This window comes from Asterias rubens, chromosome 5, assembly GCF_902459465.1.
Source record: "Asterias rubens chromosome 5, eAstRub1.3, whole genome shotgun sequence".
Taxonomy (NCBI): domain Eukaryota; kingdom Metazoa; phylum Echinodermata; class Asteroidea; order Forcipulatida; family Asteriidae; genus Asterias; species Asterias rubens.
Window position 1 is genome coordinate 15,553,372 of NC_047066.1, and position 21,085 is coordinate 15,574,456.

The 21,085-nt window shown below is 38.1% G+C and overlaps 2 protein-coding genes across 2 annotated transcripts; both read right to left on the reverse strand.

Moving 5' to 3' along the window:
* Positions 1 to 610: 610 nt before the first annotated feature.
* On the reverse strand, positions 611 to 5,698 carry LOC117290591 (protein unc-93 homolog A-like). The gene is made up of 4 exons (XM_033772051.1): positions 5,449 to 5,698; positions 3,328 to 4,379; positions 2,284 to 2,551; positions 611 to 1,675 (listed from the first exon to the last, which is right to left on the reverse strand). The coding sequence occupies exons 2-4, from the start codon at positions 4,336 to 4,338 to the stop codon at positions 1,398 to 1,400; spliced, it is 1,557 nt and encodes a 518-aa protein (XP_033627942.1). The 5' UTR covers positions 4,339 to 4,379; positions 5,449 to 5,698; the 3' UTR covers positions 611 to 1,397.
* A 5,486-nt stretch (positions 5,699 to 11,184) lies between these two features.
* LOC117289939 (protein unc-93 homolog A-like) lies at positions 11,185 to 18,431 on the reverse strand. Its single transcript, XM_033771142.1, has 4 exons — positions 18,131 to 18,431; positions 14,569 to 15,557; positions 12,968 to 13,235; positions 11,185 to 11,564 (listed from the first exon to the last, which is right to left on the reverse strand). Exons 2-4 carry the CDS (start codon positions 15,511 to 15,513, stop codon positions 11,350 to 11,352), a joined length of 1,428 nt encoding a protein of 475 aa, XP_033627033.1. The 5' UTR covers positions 15,514 to 15,557; positions 18,131 to 18,431; the 3' UTR covers positions 11,185 to 11,349.
* Positions 18,432 to 21,085: the final 2,654 nt, after the last annotated feature.

Here is a 21,085-nt window from a genome sequence, read left to right on the forward strand (position 1 = left end):
CATGAAAACACGGCCAAAAACCTATGAATAATAAAATCAAAACGGTCTAGATACCATTAACATACAAAAGTATAAAATGTTTGAACCCGTAAAACCTAAATATGGGGGGGGGCACTTTAAATTTCTCCCTAGAGTCCTTACCATTTATAAATTAATATTTCATTAATTCCATAATAAATTTATTAAAATATACATACATAAACAATGGAAAATTTCATTTTTAATTGATGAGTTGTTTATCCTTCAAAACAATTAAAATCCCTGAAAATCAATAAATAGAAATTCGTCATCATCTAACCCTGGACTCCAGTGAAATCTCTGAAATCACCATACAATGATAAAAGTCAGTTTTGAAATGCAGTACAAAAACTTGTGTTTATGTGTGGGAAGTGTGAGTAATAACAATAAAAAGAGGGAGAAATCTTGTTCAGGATTTGGGTACTTTTTGTAACACAAAACACAATGTCCACAGATTTACATTAAACTTAGTGCACCGTATGAAGATAATGATTGGAGAAAGCTTACCTTAAAATATCACTTGCTGAGGTGCTGTAGTTTTTTTTTTAGAAATAATTGTCATCTCAGTCTAAATATGTTTTACATGCTTAACTAATTTTGTGACTTGTTTTACTAATTTCTCAAACACTACAGCACGTCAGCAAGTAATATTTTAAGGGATGCTTTGTACCGTTGTTATCTTCAAATTTTGAAAGTTTAATGTAAATCTGTGGAAATTGTGGTTTTTTTTTGTCCCACAAAAAGTACCCAAAACTTAATATTTATGTTGATGTGACCAATGGCATTAGCCTTTATTTAACATACAAACAATTTGTATTAAACCTTTTATCTTAAGTACTTCTTTTTGCAAGGTTTAACTGATATTGCACAACACCACAAATAGCCCAATATCGACTTACTAACAATATAATAGAAACAATTATAAGTAGACTCATTTTGTCTCAAAGACCCCCACTAGAACTTAGAAGCAGTGCCTTAGCTACCACTTCTTGGATTTGAACCCTCGGCACATCGCCCCCCCCCCCCACCCCCCAAGAAAAAACACTACACTTTTTCCACATTTTTGTTAGGGGGGGGGAATGCTGTATCAAACCATTCATTTGGGAAGTTTTTCGGTCTCGTTTTGTTTGGGGTTTTTTTTAGTGGAGAGGGGGCATAGGTTAATGCCCCTATTTCACTCGCCCCCGCCCCCCTTGCTGGTTACGCCACTTCACGTGCCACCACACTGCCCCTAGCAATGCTATACAGACGCATAAAACAATCTGTTTTTTTGTTTTTTTTAGGGGGGAGGGGGGGGGGTAAACCCCACCATGAACAATTTCTAAGAAGGCCAAATAACATTTATAAAGGCATTTGTTTTATACGGCAAGTGTGAAGGTCTATACAGCAACAGCGTCTGATTGATTTTTTACTGCTTCTGCCTCATCAGAGTTACTCAGTACATCATGAGTAGAGACTCGTCTTAAGCGCCATTCTAAAGTATAGTAGCAGACATATTGGCATATCAGAAGCCCACCAAGGAAAATGATCTTGTGTATCACACATACACCACCTACTATAGACACGGCAAAATACAGGCAGAAACCAAAGGCTTGGCCGAGACGAAAGCAGGAAAATGCTCGTTCCTGGTTCTCTGGAAAGATGACCCCAACAATGGCTGTATTAGAAGAGTGAGAAAATTTATGCGGTAAGTAATAATAATAATAATAATAATAATGTACTTATATAACACATTTTCCATATACATGTTCAAATGTGCTTGACAGAGATAAATGTTTAACAGAACAGGTGAGTTTTGAGCAGTGTTTTGAACATATTGACAGATTGTTGATTACGAAGAGATATTGGGAGTTTATTCCACAGTGTGGGAGCGGCAGTAGTGAAGGCTCTATCACCAAGTGTGGGTAGCATTCTTGGAATAGTTTTATTAGTACATGTATTCTTCTGGTTTTTGAACTTAATCACTGTAGCTGGCAAGCCTGAGGAAACCAGTTTGGTTAACAAGGGAGCTTGCTCTGTGAAACCAGAATAACCGGGGTTAACAACCACTCTTCCACAATAAATTGCTCTGGGTTCTTTGTTTGAAAAAATGCGCGTGATACTAACAGTTAGCGTGACATCAGTCTCCCTGTAGCATTTTGCGTTGTGCAAGGGGCCTATAACAACCAATTGGTCACAGCAGCACTATAGCAACTAGAAGGTTTTAAAAACAAATGTCATAAATAAAGTATTTATAAACAAGGACATACAACACTTGATACTTACAACAGATCTGTGTTTGCAACACAGCGTCCCCAAATCCCCACACCACAGCGATGAGAAAGCGGTCCCACAAAGCTTCTCCCGGATTCCAGACAAATAATATGACAAGGATGAGCGACAAATGAGCCAGTCCGCCAGCAGTGAAGATGATGATGCGACCGCAGTACTTCTCAAGACGGCCCAAGGTAAACGAGAAGATAGCGTCACTGATGCCAAATACCATCATGATGAAACCTACGTAATGGACACCACTGGTGCACGTGATGAAAGCCTGCAGATTCAATCAGGACAAATCGTATCAAGTGTAAAATAAATTCCCCAAAAGTCCCAAAATAATGACAGCAGGCCTTTCTGAAAATTCTAAGGTAGACTTATTAAATGAACCAGCTAGCTAGTGAACCCAAATTAAGGTTGACTTTTGATTTTGACTTTTATAGACTTTGTATATGTAACATGAATTTGTATTGGAAGAGTGTCTTAAAGACACTGGACACTCGGTAATTGTCAAAGACCAGTCTTCTCACTTGGTGTATCTCAACATATGCATAAAATAATAAACCTGAGAAAATTTGAGCTTGATTGGTCGTCGGAGTTGCGAGATAACTATGGAATAAAAACACCCTTGTCACACGAAGCAGTGTGCTTTCAGATGCTTGATTTCGAGACCTCAAATTCTTAACTTGAGGTCTCAAAATCAAATTCATGGACACAATTTATTACTTCTTTCTCGAAAACTACATCACTTCAGACGGGAGCCGTTTCTCACAATGTTTTATACTATCAACCTCTCCCCATTACTCGTTACCAAGTTAGGTTTTATGCTAATAATTATTTTGAGTAATTACCAATAGTGTCCACTGCCTTTAAGTTTGTGTCTATCATAATCAAGCAATAAAACAAAGGGAAACTGACGGGATAAGTTTTAATAGTTTGGGTTTGAACAAATAAAATTTGACTGAAACAGGAGTTGAATCGGAGGTCGTTGGTTCAAGTCTTGCTTCGGTAAATTTTTCTTTGTTCAAATCCCAAACTAAGTTTTTCTTTTACCTTTGTAAAGTCACCAAAGAAGAAGCCTTGCTCCATTCCAGTGTATATGAATAGCGGTACAAGCAACAGTAGATTAGGATGCAGAAACAGACGAAATGTACCAGACAGATTACTGTTGGTCTTCTGTGAGGCTTTATCTTCAGATTTGGGCAACTTATCCAACAAGAAAGTTGCAATGAGGAAGCTCACACCTCCGCATGCAAGATACACACCAAGAAGAAGAGTCACTGTCATGGATGGAGTGGATAAATTATCACCGGTATTTGACGACGACTCTGTGTCATTCAGAGGATGGTCTGACTCTGTACTAGACCCACCACTGCATGAATTCACCCCGCAGTGGGTGAAACTCTCCAGAGAATGAACTGTGGCATTGGAGGAAGGGTACAAGACTAACGAAGCCACCAAATTGCCAGAAATTTGGCTCGACTGGAAGAAGAAGAAGAAGATGCCATTGAATTGGTTGACGACTGCTTCAGGGACTTCGTTCATGAGCTCGGCATACCTGAAGGCAGAGGTTGTTAGATAAGTCCCTTGGGATATCCAGAGTGGTGCGGCCGCAAGACCAACTAAAACCCCACCTGGGATGAGTATGTAGTCAACTGGATAGAAATTACAGGCCGTGTATAAAGAAAAGCAAGCTACACAGATGACTATGCTCCACTTGGTCCCAATGATGCGGATCAAAGTGGGAGCAAAAAGGCAAGATATGATATAGGCCCCGTAGATGACGGCCAACGATGCCACACCATTCACTGCATTCAAACTGCTCTGGAGATTCTGCAGGGCACAGAAGGCGGTGAAGTTAAACAGGAACGCTACGGAGAGCACAATGACATTGAGCTTGTGTTTCTTGGCCGGGGACAGACTAAACACAGAAGGTCTGGAAGACTCTCTGATTTTTCCCTGACTGGAATTGGAATCCCTTTTAAGAGACACCGGTTGGGCTTCATCAGTGATACTGTTAGAATCATCAGAGTCAACATCTGAACTTGATCTGTGTACAACCATTTTGAATTTTCATCAAAAGTCATTCAAACAACCCTCAGAATCTGTAAAGAAAAAGAAATAGTTGTCATTGTCTGCTAGTGTAAACCCAACCATTTTGAAGAAAAAAACAACCCAGTAGTTTTCGAAGTAGGCTCCGAAAAATCTCAAACATAGCTGGCCTCTGAAATTGGCATCTCTGTTCCTGGAACAAGGGAAGCAATTATGGTTATTTAGTGCCTTGCTGATGTCAAGTTTCATACAGAATTTGAACCATTAGAAATGAGATGGAAACAGCTGTTTGAAAGCTTGCCTTCGGCTTTGTCCTTTGATAACAAGGCCTTGAACCTGCAGGTTTTCAATCAGCAGTTCAAAACCTGCAGCCGTCTCACCTCGTTGCCAATCTTTTATTACCTTATTTAAAAACAATAGTCATTTTTACTGAACCCGAGCTAAAAGGGCAAACCTATGCAGTCAGGAAGGTAGCGAAAAACCCAATCCACATCTAAACCCATAACTGGGGCGCTGTACTCCTTTTTTTTTTTTACATGTTGTCATTGACATTATATCCATCATACTAGCGCCCAGCCATAGCCTTTCACGATTTCATGGTGCTGGGATCCACACCGGTGAAAAGGCAGGCAGGGACAGCAAATCACTGAGCTGCAAGTTAAACTTTAAAGCTTTGCTGAACAATGTCAGGCACACTCTTTGTCACGCTGAGCCCCATCAACACTGGACTCCCTCCACGAAGCTGAGGGAGTCCAGCGTAATGGCATTATTGATGGGGCCATGTCAGGCTGTGACTGAACGCAGTTACTGGGGCTCTGTACTCATTCATTAAAAAAAATTGACGTTTTCATTTTTGTAACTACAAGTAAAAAAAATGCAAATGTCAACATTTTGTAAAAATTAGTACTGAAGCACAGTTACTACACTAGGCATAAAGCTGTCCCATAAATTCGGTCAGTTTCTGGCAAGATTTGTCGTTTTTTTTCTACAAAATATGTTCTCGATGATGAGCTAGGCATCTTAAATTGATTCATTACACATTGAAGATCAAATCAGTGTGATTAAAATATGTGTCATTATTTCCAAAAGTGGTAAAAATTTGTAAATTGTACATCAACTCACTTGAAAATTGAATCCTTGCTCTGCTGTGTGTTATGTGTACAGTGTTAAGTGTAGTCTTCACATGCCTTCAAACTGTACTGCAACTGCAAACATCATTAAATGCACTGAACTGAACGGATATGATGTATTTTCACTCAGTTGTGTTGCGTGGTTCAATCACCATGAAAAGATACAGAGCTGGCATTCAAAAACCCGCTATTTATACGACTTTAAACGTTGATACTTATTTCATTTTCACTCGCAGCTGGACTCCCACTTCATAATGGTAAATAAAAACAAACAGCTGACCGCACATGTGACCGACTGTACGGACATCATGTGACTAGCCTTAGGGCATGCTGTGTCCCCAAAAGAGGTCGCGGACGGACCCTGGGCCCAATTTCATTGGGCTGCTAAGCACAAAAATTTGCTTAGCATGACATTTCTTTCTTAATAAAAACAGGATTACCCACCAAATTTTCATTTGATGCACATTGCTTGTTACTGGTATTCAGCTGTTGTCTGCTTATCCTGAAAATCCTATTGAACTTTTGTTGGTAATCATGCTTTTTATCAAGGCAAAAATGTCATGCTAAGCAATTTTTTGTGCTTAGCAGGAAATTGGGCCCTGGACGGACCTGGACGGACCGTGGAGGAAAATTCCTCCATGGATGGAACATGGACAAACAATGGCACAATGCGGCGGCCATCTGGGCACAATTTTCAAATTGACCGATGAGTATATTAGATGTCATTAGCAGCTGTTGAACAGCTATTGTTTTCGTCAAGATTTTTATTTGTTCTTCTTTCCTTCCGCAAAAAACCCACATTTTACTCCCCAAAGTCAAACTTACCACTTTCACACATGGAGGTAGACCTCCATGCTCCATGGGACAAAACGGACCGTCTGAGTCAGATCCTACATTATAAAGCTTTAATACATTGAAATTTACAGTTATTAATGTAATTAGCTTCAAACTCTTGAGACGTCGATCATTAAACCATCAAACCTAGCTGTTGTAAGTGGAGCTATTATTAGCCTTTAAAAAAATGCGGGATGGTATAATTTATTGCGCGTTTTGTTACTTGTATGATGTACTCTCTGAAAAGGTGTATACGTGGAAGTGTCGTGGCCGAGCGGTTAAGAGCACCGAATCTCTGCTGTTTCTGATCAGCAGAGTGTGGGTTCGAATCCCCAGCCGTGACACTGTGTCCTTGAGCAAGACACTTAACCATTGCTTCGTCCTTCGATGGGACGTAAAGCCGTTGGTCCCATGTGTTGTGTAACGCATGTAAAAGAACCCAGTGCACTTATCGAAAAGAGAAGGGGTTCGCCCCGGTGTTCCTGGTTGTGGCTGCTTAATGCGCCGTAGCACCTTGTAAACCCTTATAAGGTGCTAAATAATTGGGTCTCAGAATTCATCACTGCAATAACTGCAATGTATATATACTCAGCGCCTTGAGTACCTTGTTTGGTAGATACGTGCGCTATATAAGACTTCGATATTATTATTATTATTTGTTCTTGGTGATATCCCCTACTTTATGAAGGGTGGGGGACACTGCCTCAAGTTTTTAATCTCAAGAGTCTCATAGTTTTGAGCACTTTTCTCAAATTTCATCCAGGGCCAGCAGGGAATATTTAAAGATCAGAAATACACAAATTTGAATAAGAGTGTGATCAGAGTCACAGTGATACCTTAAAAAGCCCCCTGCACCATTTATCAATCCAGACTATAGTTCTAAACTCTTAGCTCAAGTTGCATGCAAGCAATAGGACTTTTTTTAAAAGGCTTCAAAGTATTATTATTTATGGAGGTTCAATGTCTGAAAGCCATTAGTCACTGTCCCCCCCCCCCCCCCCCGAGGAAAAATAGTATACAAAAATTAAAACAAAACTTAATAAAATAAAGTATAAAGCTGTAGAAAAACACACAAATATTGACTAAAAGCAATGAATTCAAAAGACAAAGTTTTTCATTTTTGTCAAAAAATGCTTTTAATAAAATAAAGTACAGGTATAAAGCTGTAGCATTAAACAAATACTGACTGAAAGCAATGAATTCCAAAGAGGAAGTTTTTTATTTTTTTTTATTTTGTATAACATCTAAATATAATTTCTTACATAATTTTTTACACCATTAATATCTCCACTTAAACCAAAATTTGTGGTAGAACATTTATGTCTATTTTGTAACACTTTGTGCAAAACAGTGAGTTACTCAGCTGAAGAGTTGTTCAAAGAGTTAATTTTATCTGTTTAAATTCCTCAGAAGAAATTAATTTAGAAAAATAAATGTATTACTTTTTACCAAGCACAAAGACAAAACACAAATGATTAACCATACATTGTTTTCAGTACTAAGAAAATTAGTACTTAAAACAAAACATTTAACTGACCCACGATATATAACATGATGGTATCAAAACTTTGACTTGTCCCTTGTGAATAACACACATAAGTATTGAGATTAAAACAGAAAAACAAAATAACCTTAAAGTAACTACATAAACCCAATTAACAAATTCAATTTAAAGGCAGGGCTTACTTTTGTAAACTATTCAAAGTCTTCTCACTTGGTGTATCTCAACATATGCATAAAATAACAAACCTGTGAAAGTTTGAGCTCAATTGGTCGTCGGAGTTGCGAGATATTAATGAAAGAAAAAATCAACCTTGTCACAGGAAGTTGTGTGCTTTCAGATGATTGATTTCGAGATCTCAAATTCAAAATCCGAGCACTCGAAATCCAATTCGTGGAAAATTACTTCTTTCTCGAAAACTACTTCACTTCAGAGGGAGCTGTTTCTCACAATGTTTTATACTATCAACCTCTCCCCATTACTCGTAATCAAGTAAGGTTTTATGTTAATAATTATTTTGAGTAATTACCAATAGTGTCCACTGCCTTTAATACATATTTAAAATACTAACTGACTAAAAAACACCTGCCAGCTGTTGATACTCTTCAACAATGTTAGAAACAACTTCTTTGAAACAATATAGTTTTAGAGAAAGATGTTACCTTTCACCCCAAAATTTGAATCTGAGGACGGCTGCAGGCACCAAGCCTTTGTCAGGCATCTGAAAGCACACAATTCTATGCAACAAGGATGTTTTTTTGTGTCGTTATTTTCTACCATTTTCAATGACCAATTGAGGCCAAATTTGTACAGATTTGTTTTGCATGCAAGTTGGAAAACATAAAGTTGGGATACTTGTTTTTGACTGTTACCAAAAGTACACCCTGCCTCCAACATTAATTTTGTTCATCATTTTTGTAACCAACAGTAAAGTAATTTAGTTAGTAAACAATTGTACAAAACATGTTCAAACAAAACAGATGCACATTATCCAAACTTTCACTTTCAATCTAAGAAATGGCAGAATACCAAATCAGGAAGTGTGATATTCATCAACCTGTTTGTTGTCACATGGGCTAAAACAACAGAAGAAGATAAAGTTCATGGACACAAATATTGTGAAATTAGTAACTATGTTCAAGCAGAGCCCTTATTCCTTCTAATTGGCCAATCTATAGCACCAAGAATTGTGATTTAAAAATATATTGTAGGCCCATAGCAAAAACCCTGTTTTAACTCCGCATATTGCGCTGTTTTAAGCTACAGGTTAAGTTTACTTGAAGATAAATTTGTTGTAACACACTCTCCCTTTAGCCTCATTGGATATAGGATGCAGAAGTGGTATATATTTTTTATTACTATACCTCATACATATTCATGAACAAGAGTCGAGTTTTCATTGGTCCATTCATCATCACGTACCAGGTGTTAATTTTGCTAATTACCAAGCGGGCACGTGAGTATTCACGCAAGTGGTAAATGCGCATGACAAGTAGAATAGCTCCCCGGGAGCTATTCTACTTGTCATGCGCACTGTCATTGTGCGACGCCAACCCAGGCACTATTATACTTGTCATGCGCTTTCAATCGTTGTACTGTTGTACACATGCACGAACATCGCTCTAGCGAAATCCATCGCATGAACAACGTATCATGGTTCATTTTATTTCACAGTCGTGGTTTTCCCTTGCTCCAAACAACTGAATTATGTATGAAGTATAGTAAAACAAATACAACATGGATTATTTCGGGTGACTATAGTCAATATGAGCTCCCCTCGATGTTGGAAGTTGACAAACTAGTTAACTCGGCTTCGCCTCGGGAACTAGTTTGTCAACTTCCAATACCTTGGGGAGCTAATATCAACTAGTCACCCTCAAACCATGTTATTTGTATAATATTCCACTCTTGCTTGTGCAATAACAACATGTCATCAAAAAAGCTTCCCTCAAATAAACACATATCTTTCAAACTTTGCTCTCGTCTTAAGTAAATGTCTGCTTGAGTATATTTTTTTTTTTTACCTCATTCCAGACCAAAACTACTCATTTTAACAAATAACAAATGCTGGTTTATCAAAATACACAATCACTGCACAGTTATTTGCTGTGGTACACATATAAAAAAGAAAAATGAGGAAATGACGAGCAACTGATCCTGGCCATGACACTGCTTACCACAGAATTCTGTGCTTACATAGCCCTGTAAAGTAAGTGAGTCTACTGTTTGTATGTGCAGAATTTCACGGTAAGCAAAGCCATGAAATTGGACCCAGATTAGAATGCTGAGATAACCTCACAGCACCTCATAACTACAGCACCTCAGTAAGTAAAATTTCAAGGGAAGCTTTCTACTATCCTAATCTTCAAACTGTTTAAAGTTTCATGTAAACCTGTGGACATTGTGAATTGTGTTAGGAAAAAGAACAAGTAACTAGTAATTTGCCTTTAATAGAAAAATAATTCTTATCCAATTGCAATTTTTGGGCAAATTCACAGCAAAATTTAAATATTCATATTCGCAAGAGTATTCCGCCACAGTGTGAGAGCAGGCTGAGAGGCACTACATAACTGATAAAGCCTACCGCTCGATATAGAATTTTAAAAGTAATTGCTTCAAGGACCTGCTGTTTTCATATCTCCAGTGCAGTTCAAGGTTATCATTAATTTGAGTATACAAAAAATATTCAATATTATATAAAAATATAAAGAACAATATTTGGTTTCTATGAAAAAGTCTTATTGTTCTTTCATTTCTGGTGGTATTTTGAAATGTCTGATAATACATAACTATTAGTATTTTAAGGAGCAATAATTAAACTAAAACACAAAAGAGCATGATTCAACTGAAAAAATTGCAGTTTGAGGAAGTGAACTACATGTAGTATCACTTGTTATTGGTAGTTTTTTATCAAAACAGTTTAAACATTTGATATATTTAGACATCATGTATGCTCTATTGCTTTTGTATTGAAGTGAAGCTTTCTATTTGCATTGTGTGCAACTTTTGGTTTCGTCATTGATTTGGCTTTAAAAACATTGGACACTATTGGTAATTTTCAAAGACAATCTTCTCACTTCGTGTATCCCTTACCATCTCTGCTTTCAGATGCTTGATTTCATGACCTCAAAATCTAATTCTGAGGTCTGGAAATAAAATTCAAATATTTTAGTGGAAAATTGCTTCATTCCCATTGGAGAACTGCTGATAAAATAAAACATTGTAGGAACGACTCAATCTGAAGAAGCGTAGTTTTTGAGAAAGAGGTAGTTCCTATCTAGAAGTCTTTTATTCCTATCTGAAAGCACACAAACTCGTCCAACAAGTGTGTTTTTTCTTTCATCATTTTCTCGCAACTTCGATGACCAATTGAGCCCAACTTTTCGCAGGCTTGTTATTTTATGCTTATGATGGGATACACCAAGTGAGAACACTGGTCTTTGACAACTACCAAACGTGTACAGTGCCATTAAACAACCTGAAAAAGAGTAAGCTTTAAAATTTAAACTAACAAATTAATTTTGTTGATCCTTACCAATCATATCACGCCTGTAATATTCAGTACGTTATACCCTTTCTTATCTGCAATTCGACGATGTAGTACAACGCCAGTCCAAAGAGTAGAAGTCCTCCAATCATAATCATCTTGTGTATGACACATACAATGCTGACCGTGGAGATGGCAAAATAGATGCAGAAACCGACGGCTTGAAAAAGCCGGAAATTGGAGAACGCTGCCTCCTGGTTCTCGGGGAAAATAACCCCTAGAATGGCTGAATAGAAAAACACAGAGGAACTAGTTATAACCATGTTAATCTTTGGTTTGACCCTTACACATATGTTTGTAAAGGGGAAGGTACACTATTGGTAATTGTCAAAGACCAGTCTTCTCACTTGGTGTATCTCAACATAATATGCATGAAATAACAAACCTTTGAAAACTTGTGCTAAATTGGTCATCGAAGTTGCGAGAAAATGATGAGAGAAAAAACACCCTTGTTGGACGAATTTGTGTGCTTTCAGAAAGGACTAAAAGACTTCTGGCTAGAAGTCTTCAGAGGGAGCCGTTTCTCACAATGTTTTATACTACCAACAGCTCTCCAATGCTCGTTACCAAGTCAGTTTTGAAGTTAACATTTGTTTTGAGTAATTACCAAACGTGTACCTTCCTTTTAACACTGTATACTCATTACTTTCCCAAGCACTGTGAAAACAAAATCACAGGCATATTACTGGGGTGGGATTCGAATCCACGACCCTTGCAATTCTAGAACAGTGTCATATACCAACTAGCCCACCAAGAATGCTCAATAGATAGAGGCAGTTCGAATCCTATGTTTAAGCTGCGGGTACCGCAATGATTAGATAGATATTATATCAAGGCGCAGGTGTATGTATACCTGCAAGACAGTTTTATCTGCCAAGCAAAATTAATCTGCTAAGCAAAACCAGTCACATGGCCCCCAAATTCATAAAACTGCTTAAGCAGAAAACATTACTTGCAGCAATTTCCTGCTAAACAACGAGGAACAACATACCAGTCACTCATGGTCATAAAAAGGTATTTTGGCTGGTAACCTTCTTCTCTGGTAAGCAAAATGTTCTTGCAATTAGGTACTTTTTGTACTTCAAAGCAGCTCTATGAAACTGGGCCATGGTAATTAAGGAGATAAGTTGTTTCTCAAAATACTAGACATTTTCAACAGCTGAAGTGCTTCTTACCAAGTCATTTTTACAGTCATGAATGTTTTGAGTAATCACCAAAGGTAATATTGTCAGTAACAACACAAACTTCAGGCGTACATTGTCTAGTAAAAACTGCTACCGGCTAGTAAACACCAACTCCCAACTTGCCCTGTGGGCTACTAAAAACTGTGCAACCTACATGTTTAAAATGCTCATTATTTCTTCCACTCAGCCAGATATGAATAATACATTTGTTACATGTACATGGGTTAATAGTTTTTTGAGTGTGTAACTCTATTTGCCTATTATACACCTTGTGGTTACTACTATTAATGCATCAGAAATACATCTAAAACAATATATGTTTAAAATCAGGGCTACTAAAACTTCCTGAGGGCAAGTCTAGCCGGACTTTATTAGCACGGTTGGCCACTTAAAAAAAAGCTTCAGAGCAAGGCCTGTTAAGAGTCCACTGCGATTTGATACTTACATGAAATCTGTGTCTGCCACACGGCATCCCCAAATCCCCACCCCACGGCAATGAGAAAGCGGTCCCACAAAGCATCTCCTGGTTTCCAGACAAATATTATGACAAGGATCAGCGACAAATGAGCTAGTCCTCCAGCAGTGAAGATGATGATGCGACCGCAGTACTTCTCAAGACGGCCCAAGGTAAACGAGAAGATAGCGTCACTGATGCCAAATACCATCATGATGAAACCTACGTAATGGACACCACTGGTGCACGTGATGAAAGCCTGCAGATTCAGGGCAAATAATATTACAAGTAAAATTGTTATTTACCAAGAATAACTGTTGATCCCTTTGGCTTACCGTGGCCAAGCAGTTAAGTGCAAATGATAAGTTCTGGGCCCAATTTCAAAGAGCTGCTAAGCACACACATTTGCTTACATAGCATGAAATTTCTTGCTTGATAAAAACAATATTATTACCAACCAAATTTCTATTTGTTGCATATATTGCTTGTTACTGGTATTCAGCAAACAGTTTGCTTATCCTGAAAATCACGTGGAAGTTTGGCTGGTAATCTAAGTTATTTTAATCAAGGAATAAATTTCATTCTAAGCAAACTTTCGTGCTTAGCAGCTCTATGAAATTAGGCGCTGGTTGCTGAGTCATCAGGGTGAGGGTTCGAATCCAGGTCATGACACTTGTGTCCTTGAGCAAGGACGCTTAACTATTATTGCTTCTCTCCACCCAGGGATAAATGGGGGCAGCGGTGGTTCTTGTGATTGAAAAGCTTCTAAGTGAGTTACTAACTTGACGCCACAGGATTATAAAATAGATTAAATAAATGGCCCACTGGTCAGGGGTTATAAAGTTCAAAGCGCAGTGATCATTCTTTCAATCTGCGCTTTTGAAAAGTCGATGTTATCTTTATTCTTATCAGAGGGAATCTTGACTCTTAAGCGATAACCATTAATCCTGTCCTTATTTAGCCAAATTTACTCCACAAGATGTATACCATTCTTTCAAGAACTAGCCGTTAACACTTTGTAAAATAGACACTGGACTGCTCTGGACACACGCCATTGTTTTGCAAGAATGTGTGCTGTACACATCAGTTGGTACACATTGGTCAAACATTTTGGTCACTGGATGAAGTTTATATCAAAATTATTTCCCAATAATTGAGCCATTGGACACTTTCGGAACAGGACAAAAAAAATCACAGATTTACAAATAACCTACAGGGTTTACAGAAGGTAATGGTGAAAGACTTCTCTTGAAATATTATTCCATGAAATGCTTTACTTTTTGAGAAAACATTAAAACAATTATCAATTCTCGATATAGAGAATTACGGATTTATTTTAAACACATGTCATGACACGGTGGGTTTCCCATTATTTTCTCACGACTCCGATGACCGATTGAGCCTAAATTTTCACAGGTTTGTTCTTGTGATACACGATGTGTGGGCCTTTGGACAATACTGTTTACCGAAAGTGTCCAATGGCTTCAATGCAATTGGTGTCTATTTCAAACTAAGTTCTACAAAATCAGATTTTATTCACAAGTCTCTGGTTTAACTCAGACACCCATCCAATATTTGTTAAATTTGTTTACCTTGGTGAAATCACCGGCGAAGAAAGCTTGTTCCATTCCACTGAACATGAACAATGGTATCAGCATCACTATATAGGGGTTGATAAGAAGGTGTAAAGTGGCCACCAGACTACTCTTTGTGTTCTCCAAGAAGCTTCCTTGAGGTGTGTGTAACTTACTCAGCAAGAAGACCACAATAAGAAAGCTCATTAATCCACATGCTAGGTACACACACATGAGCAGAGTTACTGTTTTGATGGGTGGGGAAGAAATCTCACCCGACATGGAGTCTGAGTCATTCCCATGATGCCCACTTGACCCACATGATTCAATGCCGCAGTTTGAGATATTTCTCAAGGGCTGAGAAGAGTCGTTGGCGTATGGGTACAAGACCAGCGACGCAACCAAGTTGCCGGAAATCTGGCTCGATTGGAAGAAGAAAAAGAAGATCCCATTGAATTGGTTGATGACCACCTCTGGGACTTCGTTCTTAATGTCGGCATAGCTGATCGCAGAAGTCGTTAGATAAGTCGCTTGAGCTGTCCAGAGGGGTGCAGCAGCCATGCCCAGAACCAGACCGCCTGGAATGAGTGTGTAATCTTCGGGATAGAAATTACACGCTGTGTAGACTGAGTAGCAAGCTACACAGATGGCTATTGTCCACTTAGTGCCAACGACGCGGATTAATGCTGGGGCGAAGAGGCAAGAGATGATAATACTTCCGTATATGACAGCCAAGGATGCCACGCCGCTCTTGTTGTTCAGACTGCTCTGGAGGTTCTGCAGGGCAGCGTAAGCTGTGAAGTTGAAGAGAAAGGCAACGGACAAGACGAATACGTTCCTCTTGTGTTTCCAAGCGATTGCCGATCCACTATGTAGCCTTGATAGAGTCTGGCTCAGGCCTAGGCTGGGATTTGAGCCACGTTGCAATACCACAGGCACCAAAGGGTCCGTTTCTTCACCCATCTTGTAGAATTTGAGTCCTTGCAAAGCCAAGTGAACACCAAAATCTAAAAGGAAAAATATATACTTGCAGTAAGTTAACATTCATGTAGTCCTTTAAAACAGAAAACATTAGCTGACTGCAAACTGCTTACGAACCAAAATGAACTATTATTAATGTCAGCAATTGTCAATAAGGTTTATCGCGAATAGCAAAATATCAAGAGAGGCGCTGTTGAACGCGTTGCGTGCGCGAATCGTAGAAACTGCATAGAAACCGCCCCACATTCCTTCCCACAATGCATTGTGTTTCTGAATCGTGATAAACCTTATGACCTCACAAATCAACCCTAGCAGAGTTTTTTGTCAAAGGCTAATATGACATCACAATACACACAATACAATAAGTATAAAAGTATTAGAGGCCTAACATTTCCCAGAAGAGCAGACAGGAAAGATCACTCACAGTTAGTAATCATTCATGCCTTCATTTTTACAAAGAAAACATTCAGCTGACTGCAAACATACCAACCCAAATGAACTATGGTAATGCAAGCAATTGTCAATGAATTAACAATTAAAGCCAGGCAGAGTTGGCTCTGAAAACGGTGTTGGCTCTAAACCATGCAAAGCTTCTTGCATCACTAAATAACAGTTCTAGCAGTCAAGTAGAAACGAATTGGAAAGTGAGGAGCAGAATGCTGTTAGAAAAAGATGAACAATTGAAGAGGGGACAAGAGAAGGTGGGGTCAAGGTTTTATAGTCAGGATTTGGTAAAAAGGTGTCCAACTGTGCTGGAAATTTACAAACTGGTTGTCCAAACTGTTAACTTATAGAGCAATGATACAAATGACAGTTCTCAAACATGGTGCCCAAACTTAAAACAGTGTGTTCAAAAGACACCCAGACACCCCTCTGACAAACACTGAAAGGGAGGGTGGAGGGAAAGGGCTTGTTTTAATCACAATGAGGGTTGAAACAAAAAACTTCTCAAATGGGAATGATAATTAATTAGTGATTTATACAGACTTTAATGGAGGACATTTTGTTTTTAAAAAGGTAGGCCTGAACATACCTGAGCAGAGAAGATGTCAGAAATTTAGTTTTAAACGTAGGAGGAAAAAACAAGTGGGGAAAACCAAATCCACAAACGAGCTCCGGTTCTACATGCAGGTGGGGTAGGTAGGGTTGCTTCAATGCAACAATTGATATGAAACCAACAGTAAGTGCAAACATAATCATTGCACAAGATTCCTAATACCAGGCCTACTAAAAAATATTATAAACTACAAACCTTTTTTTGTTAAAGGTAACCCATAGAATTTATTTCCAGTTGACACTGCATGTTATTCCCTTCCCCACCCCCCTCTCCGATGCATGTTAGGAGACAATACTTTTTAGATGTTGTGTCACCTACATGTAATCGCGATAATCATGACCCTCCATCTTCCTGACGGTCGGAGGACCGATGGACGGCTGGGAATCCCAGGGAGGATGGAGCACTCATCATACAACACTTCGTTTTACCCACAGAAAATAAACAGTTAGAAATTATGCTTTAAATTCTTCTTTAAATGCAAGGGTTTTGGGAAAAGTTTTCATATCCTGCCACCACTATTTCATTCGTTATGAAATAAATAGTATCGTATTTACCTAAAAAAATAAATGATTTTTTTTGGGTAAAAATTGGTGGAAAAGTGGTGACAGGATCCCCTCAAAGCTAAAAATGGTTTCAGCAAGCTTCTAAAATGGGAATGATAATTAATTAGTAATTTATACAAACTTTAATGGAGGACATTTTGTTTTGAAAAAGGTAGGCCTGAACATACCTGAGCAGAGAAGATGTCAGAAATTTATTTAGTTTAAGGTGTAGGAGGAAAAAGATCCTTGAAATTGGCTGCTGTCGCAACTTTTTCACGTCTCATTTTGTTGAGTAAATCAGATACAATTACTAATTTATATCGGAACGAATGAAGAAGTGGTGGCAGTACACAAACCTTTTTCCAATGAAATCACTAATGCTATTTCAAACAATGTATAACAAATGAAAAAGTGGTGGCACTGGCAGGATTATGGATATCGGTAGTTGCGATAACGTAACCGGAAAAGTTTCCGTATGGCGCCACCACTTTTTCATTCGAAAAAAAATAATATAGTATCTAATTTACCTGATTGATATATCCCTTTTTGTAAAAATGAGTGAAAAAGTGGTGGCGCCATACGGAAAGTTATCCACGTAACCCTCCTCCCTCCTGATCCTCCCGACCGTCGGGTTACCCCTCCTCCCGAGTGTCGGGAGGAGGGTTACGTTATCGCAACTAGGTCTAGGATATCGGATACAACATTTTTCCCAAAAAATAATTACTATTTCAAACAGTAGAGTTTTTATCCTTTCAAAGTGGAAGTTGATGATAACAAAATTAACTGAATAAATCTTTGGCTGATGACCAACAGGTACTAAGAGTGATAGAGGCTCCAAGTATTCTCCTTTAATATTAATAATAGAGGATTTTGGAATGTCTCTGCTGTCACAGTGACTGTGAGTCTGCATGCAGTGTCGGTGTCACTGAACTCTACCTGACCAGGGATCTGACACTTGATCATGGAGGTAAGAAATAGTCAAGACAGATGGGCTTTTTACCTTTGCTGTGAACAACCAATGATGCGCACTTTCTCGGGTGTCACTCGAACTTGACGAAACTAAACAGACAACTAGGTAGGGGCACCACTTGCCAAACCCAAAAATGAATCTACAGCTACGTTGTGTTGCGAACGTTGCATCAAACTAGGAGGAAACTGAGACAATAAAAACAGCTCTTAAGGGAGGGGGAGAGTCCCGATCCAGTCCGAGTTCGATCCCGTGTCTGTGTAGTCCACAGACATAAAGAACCTATTGTATGTATAGTCTGTGGTGTATGTAGTGTCTGCATCACATTGACACACAGCTGGCTAAGCTAGCTGCATGTGTGTCAATGACACCAGGCTGAACTCAGCACTAAATTTGGTGCTAGCACCAAATTTGTTGCTGGCGAGAAATTTGGTGCTGGCACCAAATTTCAAAAAAACCTGTCAACACACCGTCATGACGAAGCAACGGCGGCGCGATAACAACCGTTACAGGCAGTAAGAGGTACTACGGTATGTTAAATGTTTTCAAAGTAAAATCGATAACCTTCAGACTTTTCTTCGAAGAAATCATCCTTAGATCCCAAACCATCATACCTAGGCGCCCCTAATGAATAGATTGGCTAATTAGCTCAGCCCAACTAATTAAACATTTGCATAATATAGCCTGTACGCACATTCTATATACGAAAAAAGCGCAAGTATCGAGTAGTACCAATTTTAATTTGAAATGTTTTCAAAGTAAAATCAATAAATCTTAAGATTTTTTTTCGCAGATGTCTTCCCTAGATCCCAAACCATCATACATAGGCGCCCCTAATGAATAGATTGGCTAATTAGCTCAGCCCAACTAATTAAACATTTGCATAATATAGCCTGTATGCACATTCTACATACAAAAAAAGCGCGAGTATCGAATAGTACCAATTTTAATTTGAAATGTTTTCAAAGTAAAATCAATAAATCTTAAGATTTTTCTTCACAGATATCTTCCTTAGATCCCAAACCATCATACCTAGGCGCCCCTAATGAATAGATTGCCTAATTAGCTCAGCCCAACTAATTAAACATTTGCATAGTATAGCCCGTATAACGCACATTCTACATACGAAAAAGCGTGCAAGTATCGAATAGTACCAATTATAATTTGAAATGTTTTCAAAGTAAAATCATTAAATCTTCAGATTTTTCTTCACAGATGTCTTCCTTAGATCCCAAACCATCATACCTAGGCGCCCCTAATGAATACTTTTCTAATTAGCTCAGCCCAACTAATTCAACATTTGCATAAAATAGCCCGTATAACGCACATTCTACATACGAAAAAGCGCGCAAGTAGCGAATAGTACCAATTATAATTTGAAATGTTTTCAAAGTAAAATCATTAAATCTTCAGATTTTTCTTCACAGATGTCTTCCTTAGATCCCAAACCATCATACCTAGGCGCCACTAATGAATAGATTGGCTAATTAGCTCAGCCCAACTAATTAAACATTTGCATAATATAGCCTGTACGCACATTCTATATACGAAAAAAGCGCAAGTATCGAGTAGTACCAATTTTAATTTGAAATGTTTTCAAAGTAAAATCAATAAATCTTAAGATTTTTTTTCGCAGATGTCTTCCCTAGATCCCAAACCATCATACATAGGCGCCCCTAATGAATAGATTGGCTAATTAGCTCAGCCCAACTAATTAAACATTTGCATAATATAGCCTGTATGCACATTCTACATACGAAAAAAGCGCGAGTATCGAATAGTACCAATTTTAATTTGAAATGTTTTCAAAGTTAAATCAATAAATCTTAAGATTTGTCTTCACAGATATCTTTCTTAGATCCCAAACCATCATACCTAGGCGCCCCTAATGAATAGATTGCCTAATTAGCTCAGCCCAACTATTTAAACATTTGCATAGTATAGCCCGTATAACGCACATTCTACATACGAAAAAGCGCGCAAGTATCGAATAGTACCAATTATAATTTGAAATGTTTTCAAAGTAAAATCAATAAATCTTAAGATTTTTCTTCACAGATATCTTCCTTAGATCCCAAACCATCATACCTAGGCGCCCCTAATGAATAGATTGCCTAATTAGCTCAGCCCAACTAATTAAACATTTGCATAGTATAGCCCGTATAACGCACATTCTACATACGAAAAAGCGTGCAAGTATCGAATAGTACCAATTATAATTTGAAATGTTTTCAAAGTAAAATCATTAAATCTTCAGATTTTTCTTCACAGATGTCTTCCTTAGATCCCAAACCATCATACATAGGCGCCCCTAATGAATACTTTGCCTAATTAGCTCAGCCCAACTAATTAAACATTTGCATAAAATAGCCCGTATAACGCACATTCTACATACGAAAAAGCGCGCAAGTAGCGAATAGTACCAATTATAATTTGAAATGTTTTCAAAGTAAAATCAATAAATCTTAAGATTTTTCTTCACAGATATCTTCCTTAGATCCCAAAACATCATACCTAGGCGCCCCTAATGAATAGATTGGCTAATTAGCTCAGCCCAACTAATTAAACATTTGCATAATATAGCCTGTATGCACATTCTACATACGAAAAAAGCGCAAGTATCGAATAGTACCAATTTTAATTTGAAATGTTTTCAAAGTAAAATTGATAAATCTTAAGATTTTTCTTCGCAGAGGTCTTCCTTAGATCCCAAACCATCATACCTAGGCGCCCCTAATGAATAGATTGGCTAATTAGCTCAGCCCAACTAATTAAACATTTGCATAGTATAGCCCGTATAACGCACATTCTACATACGAAAAAGCGCGCAAGTATCGAATAGTACCAATTATAATTTGAAATGTTTTCAAAGTAAAATCAATAAATCTTAAGATTTTTCTTCACAGATATCTTCCTTAGATCCCAAACCATCATACCTAGGCGCCCCTAATGAATAGATTGCCTAATTAGCTCAGCCCAACTAATTAA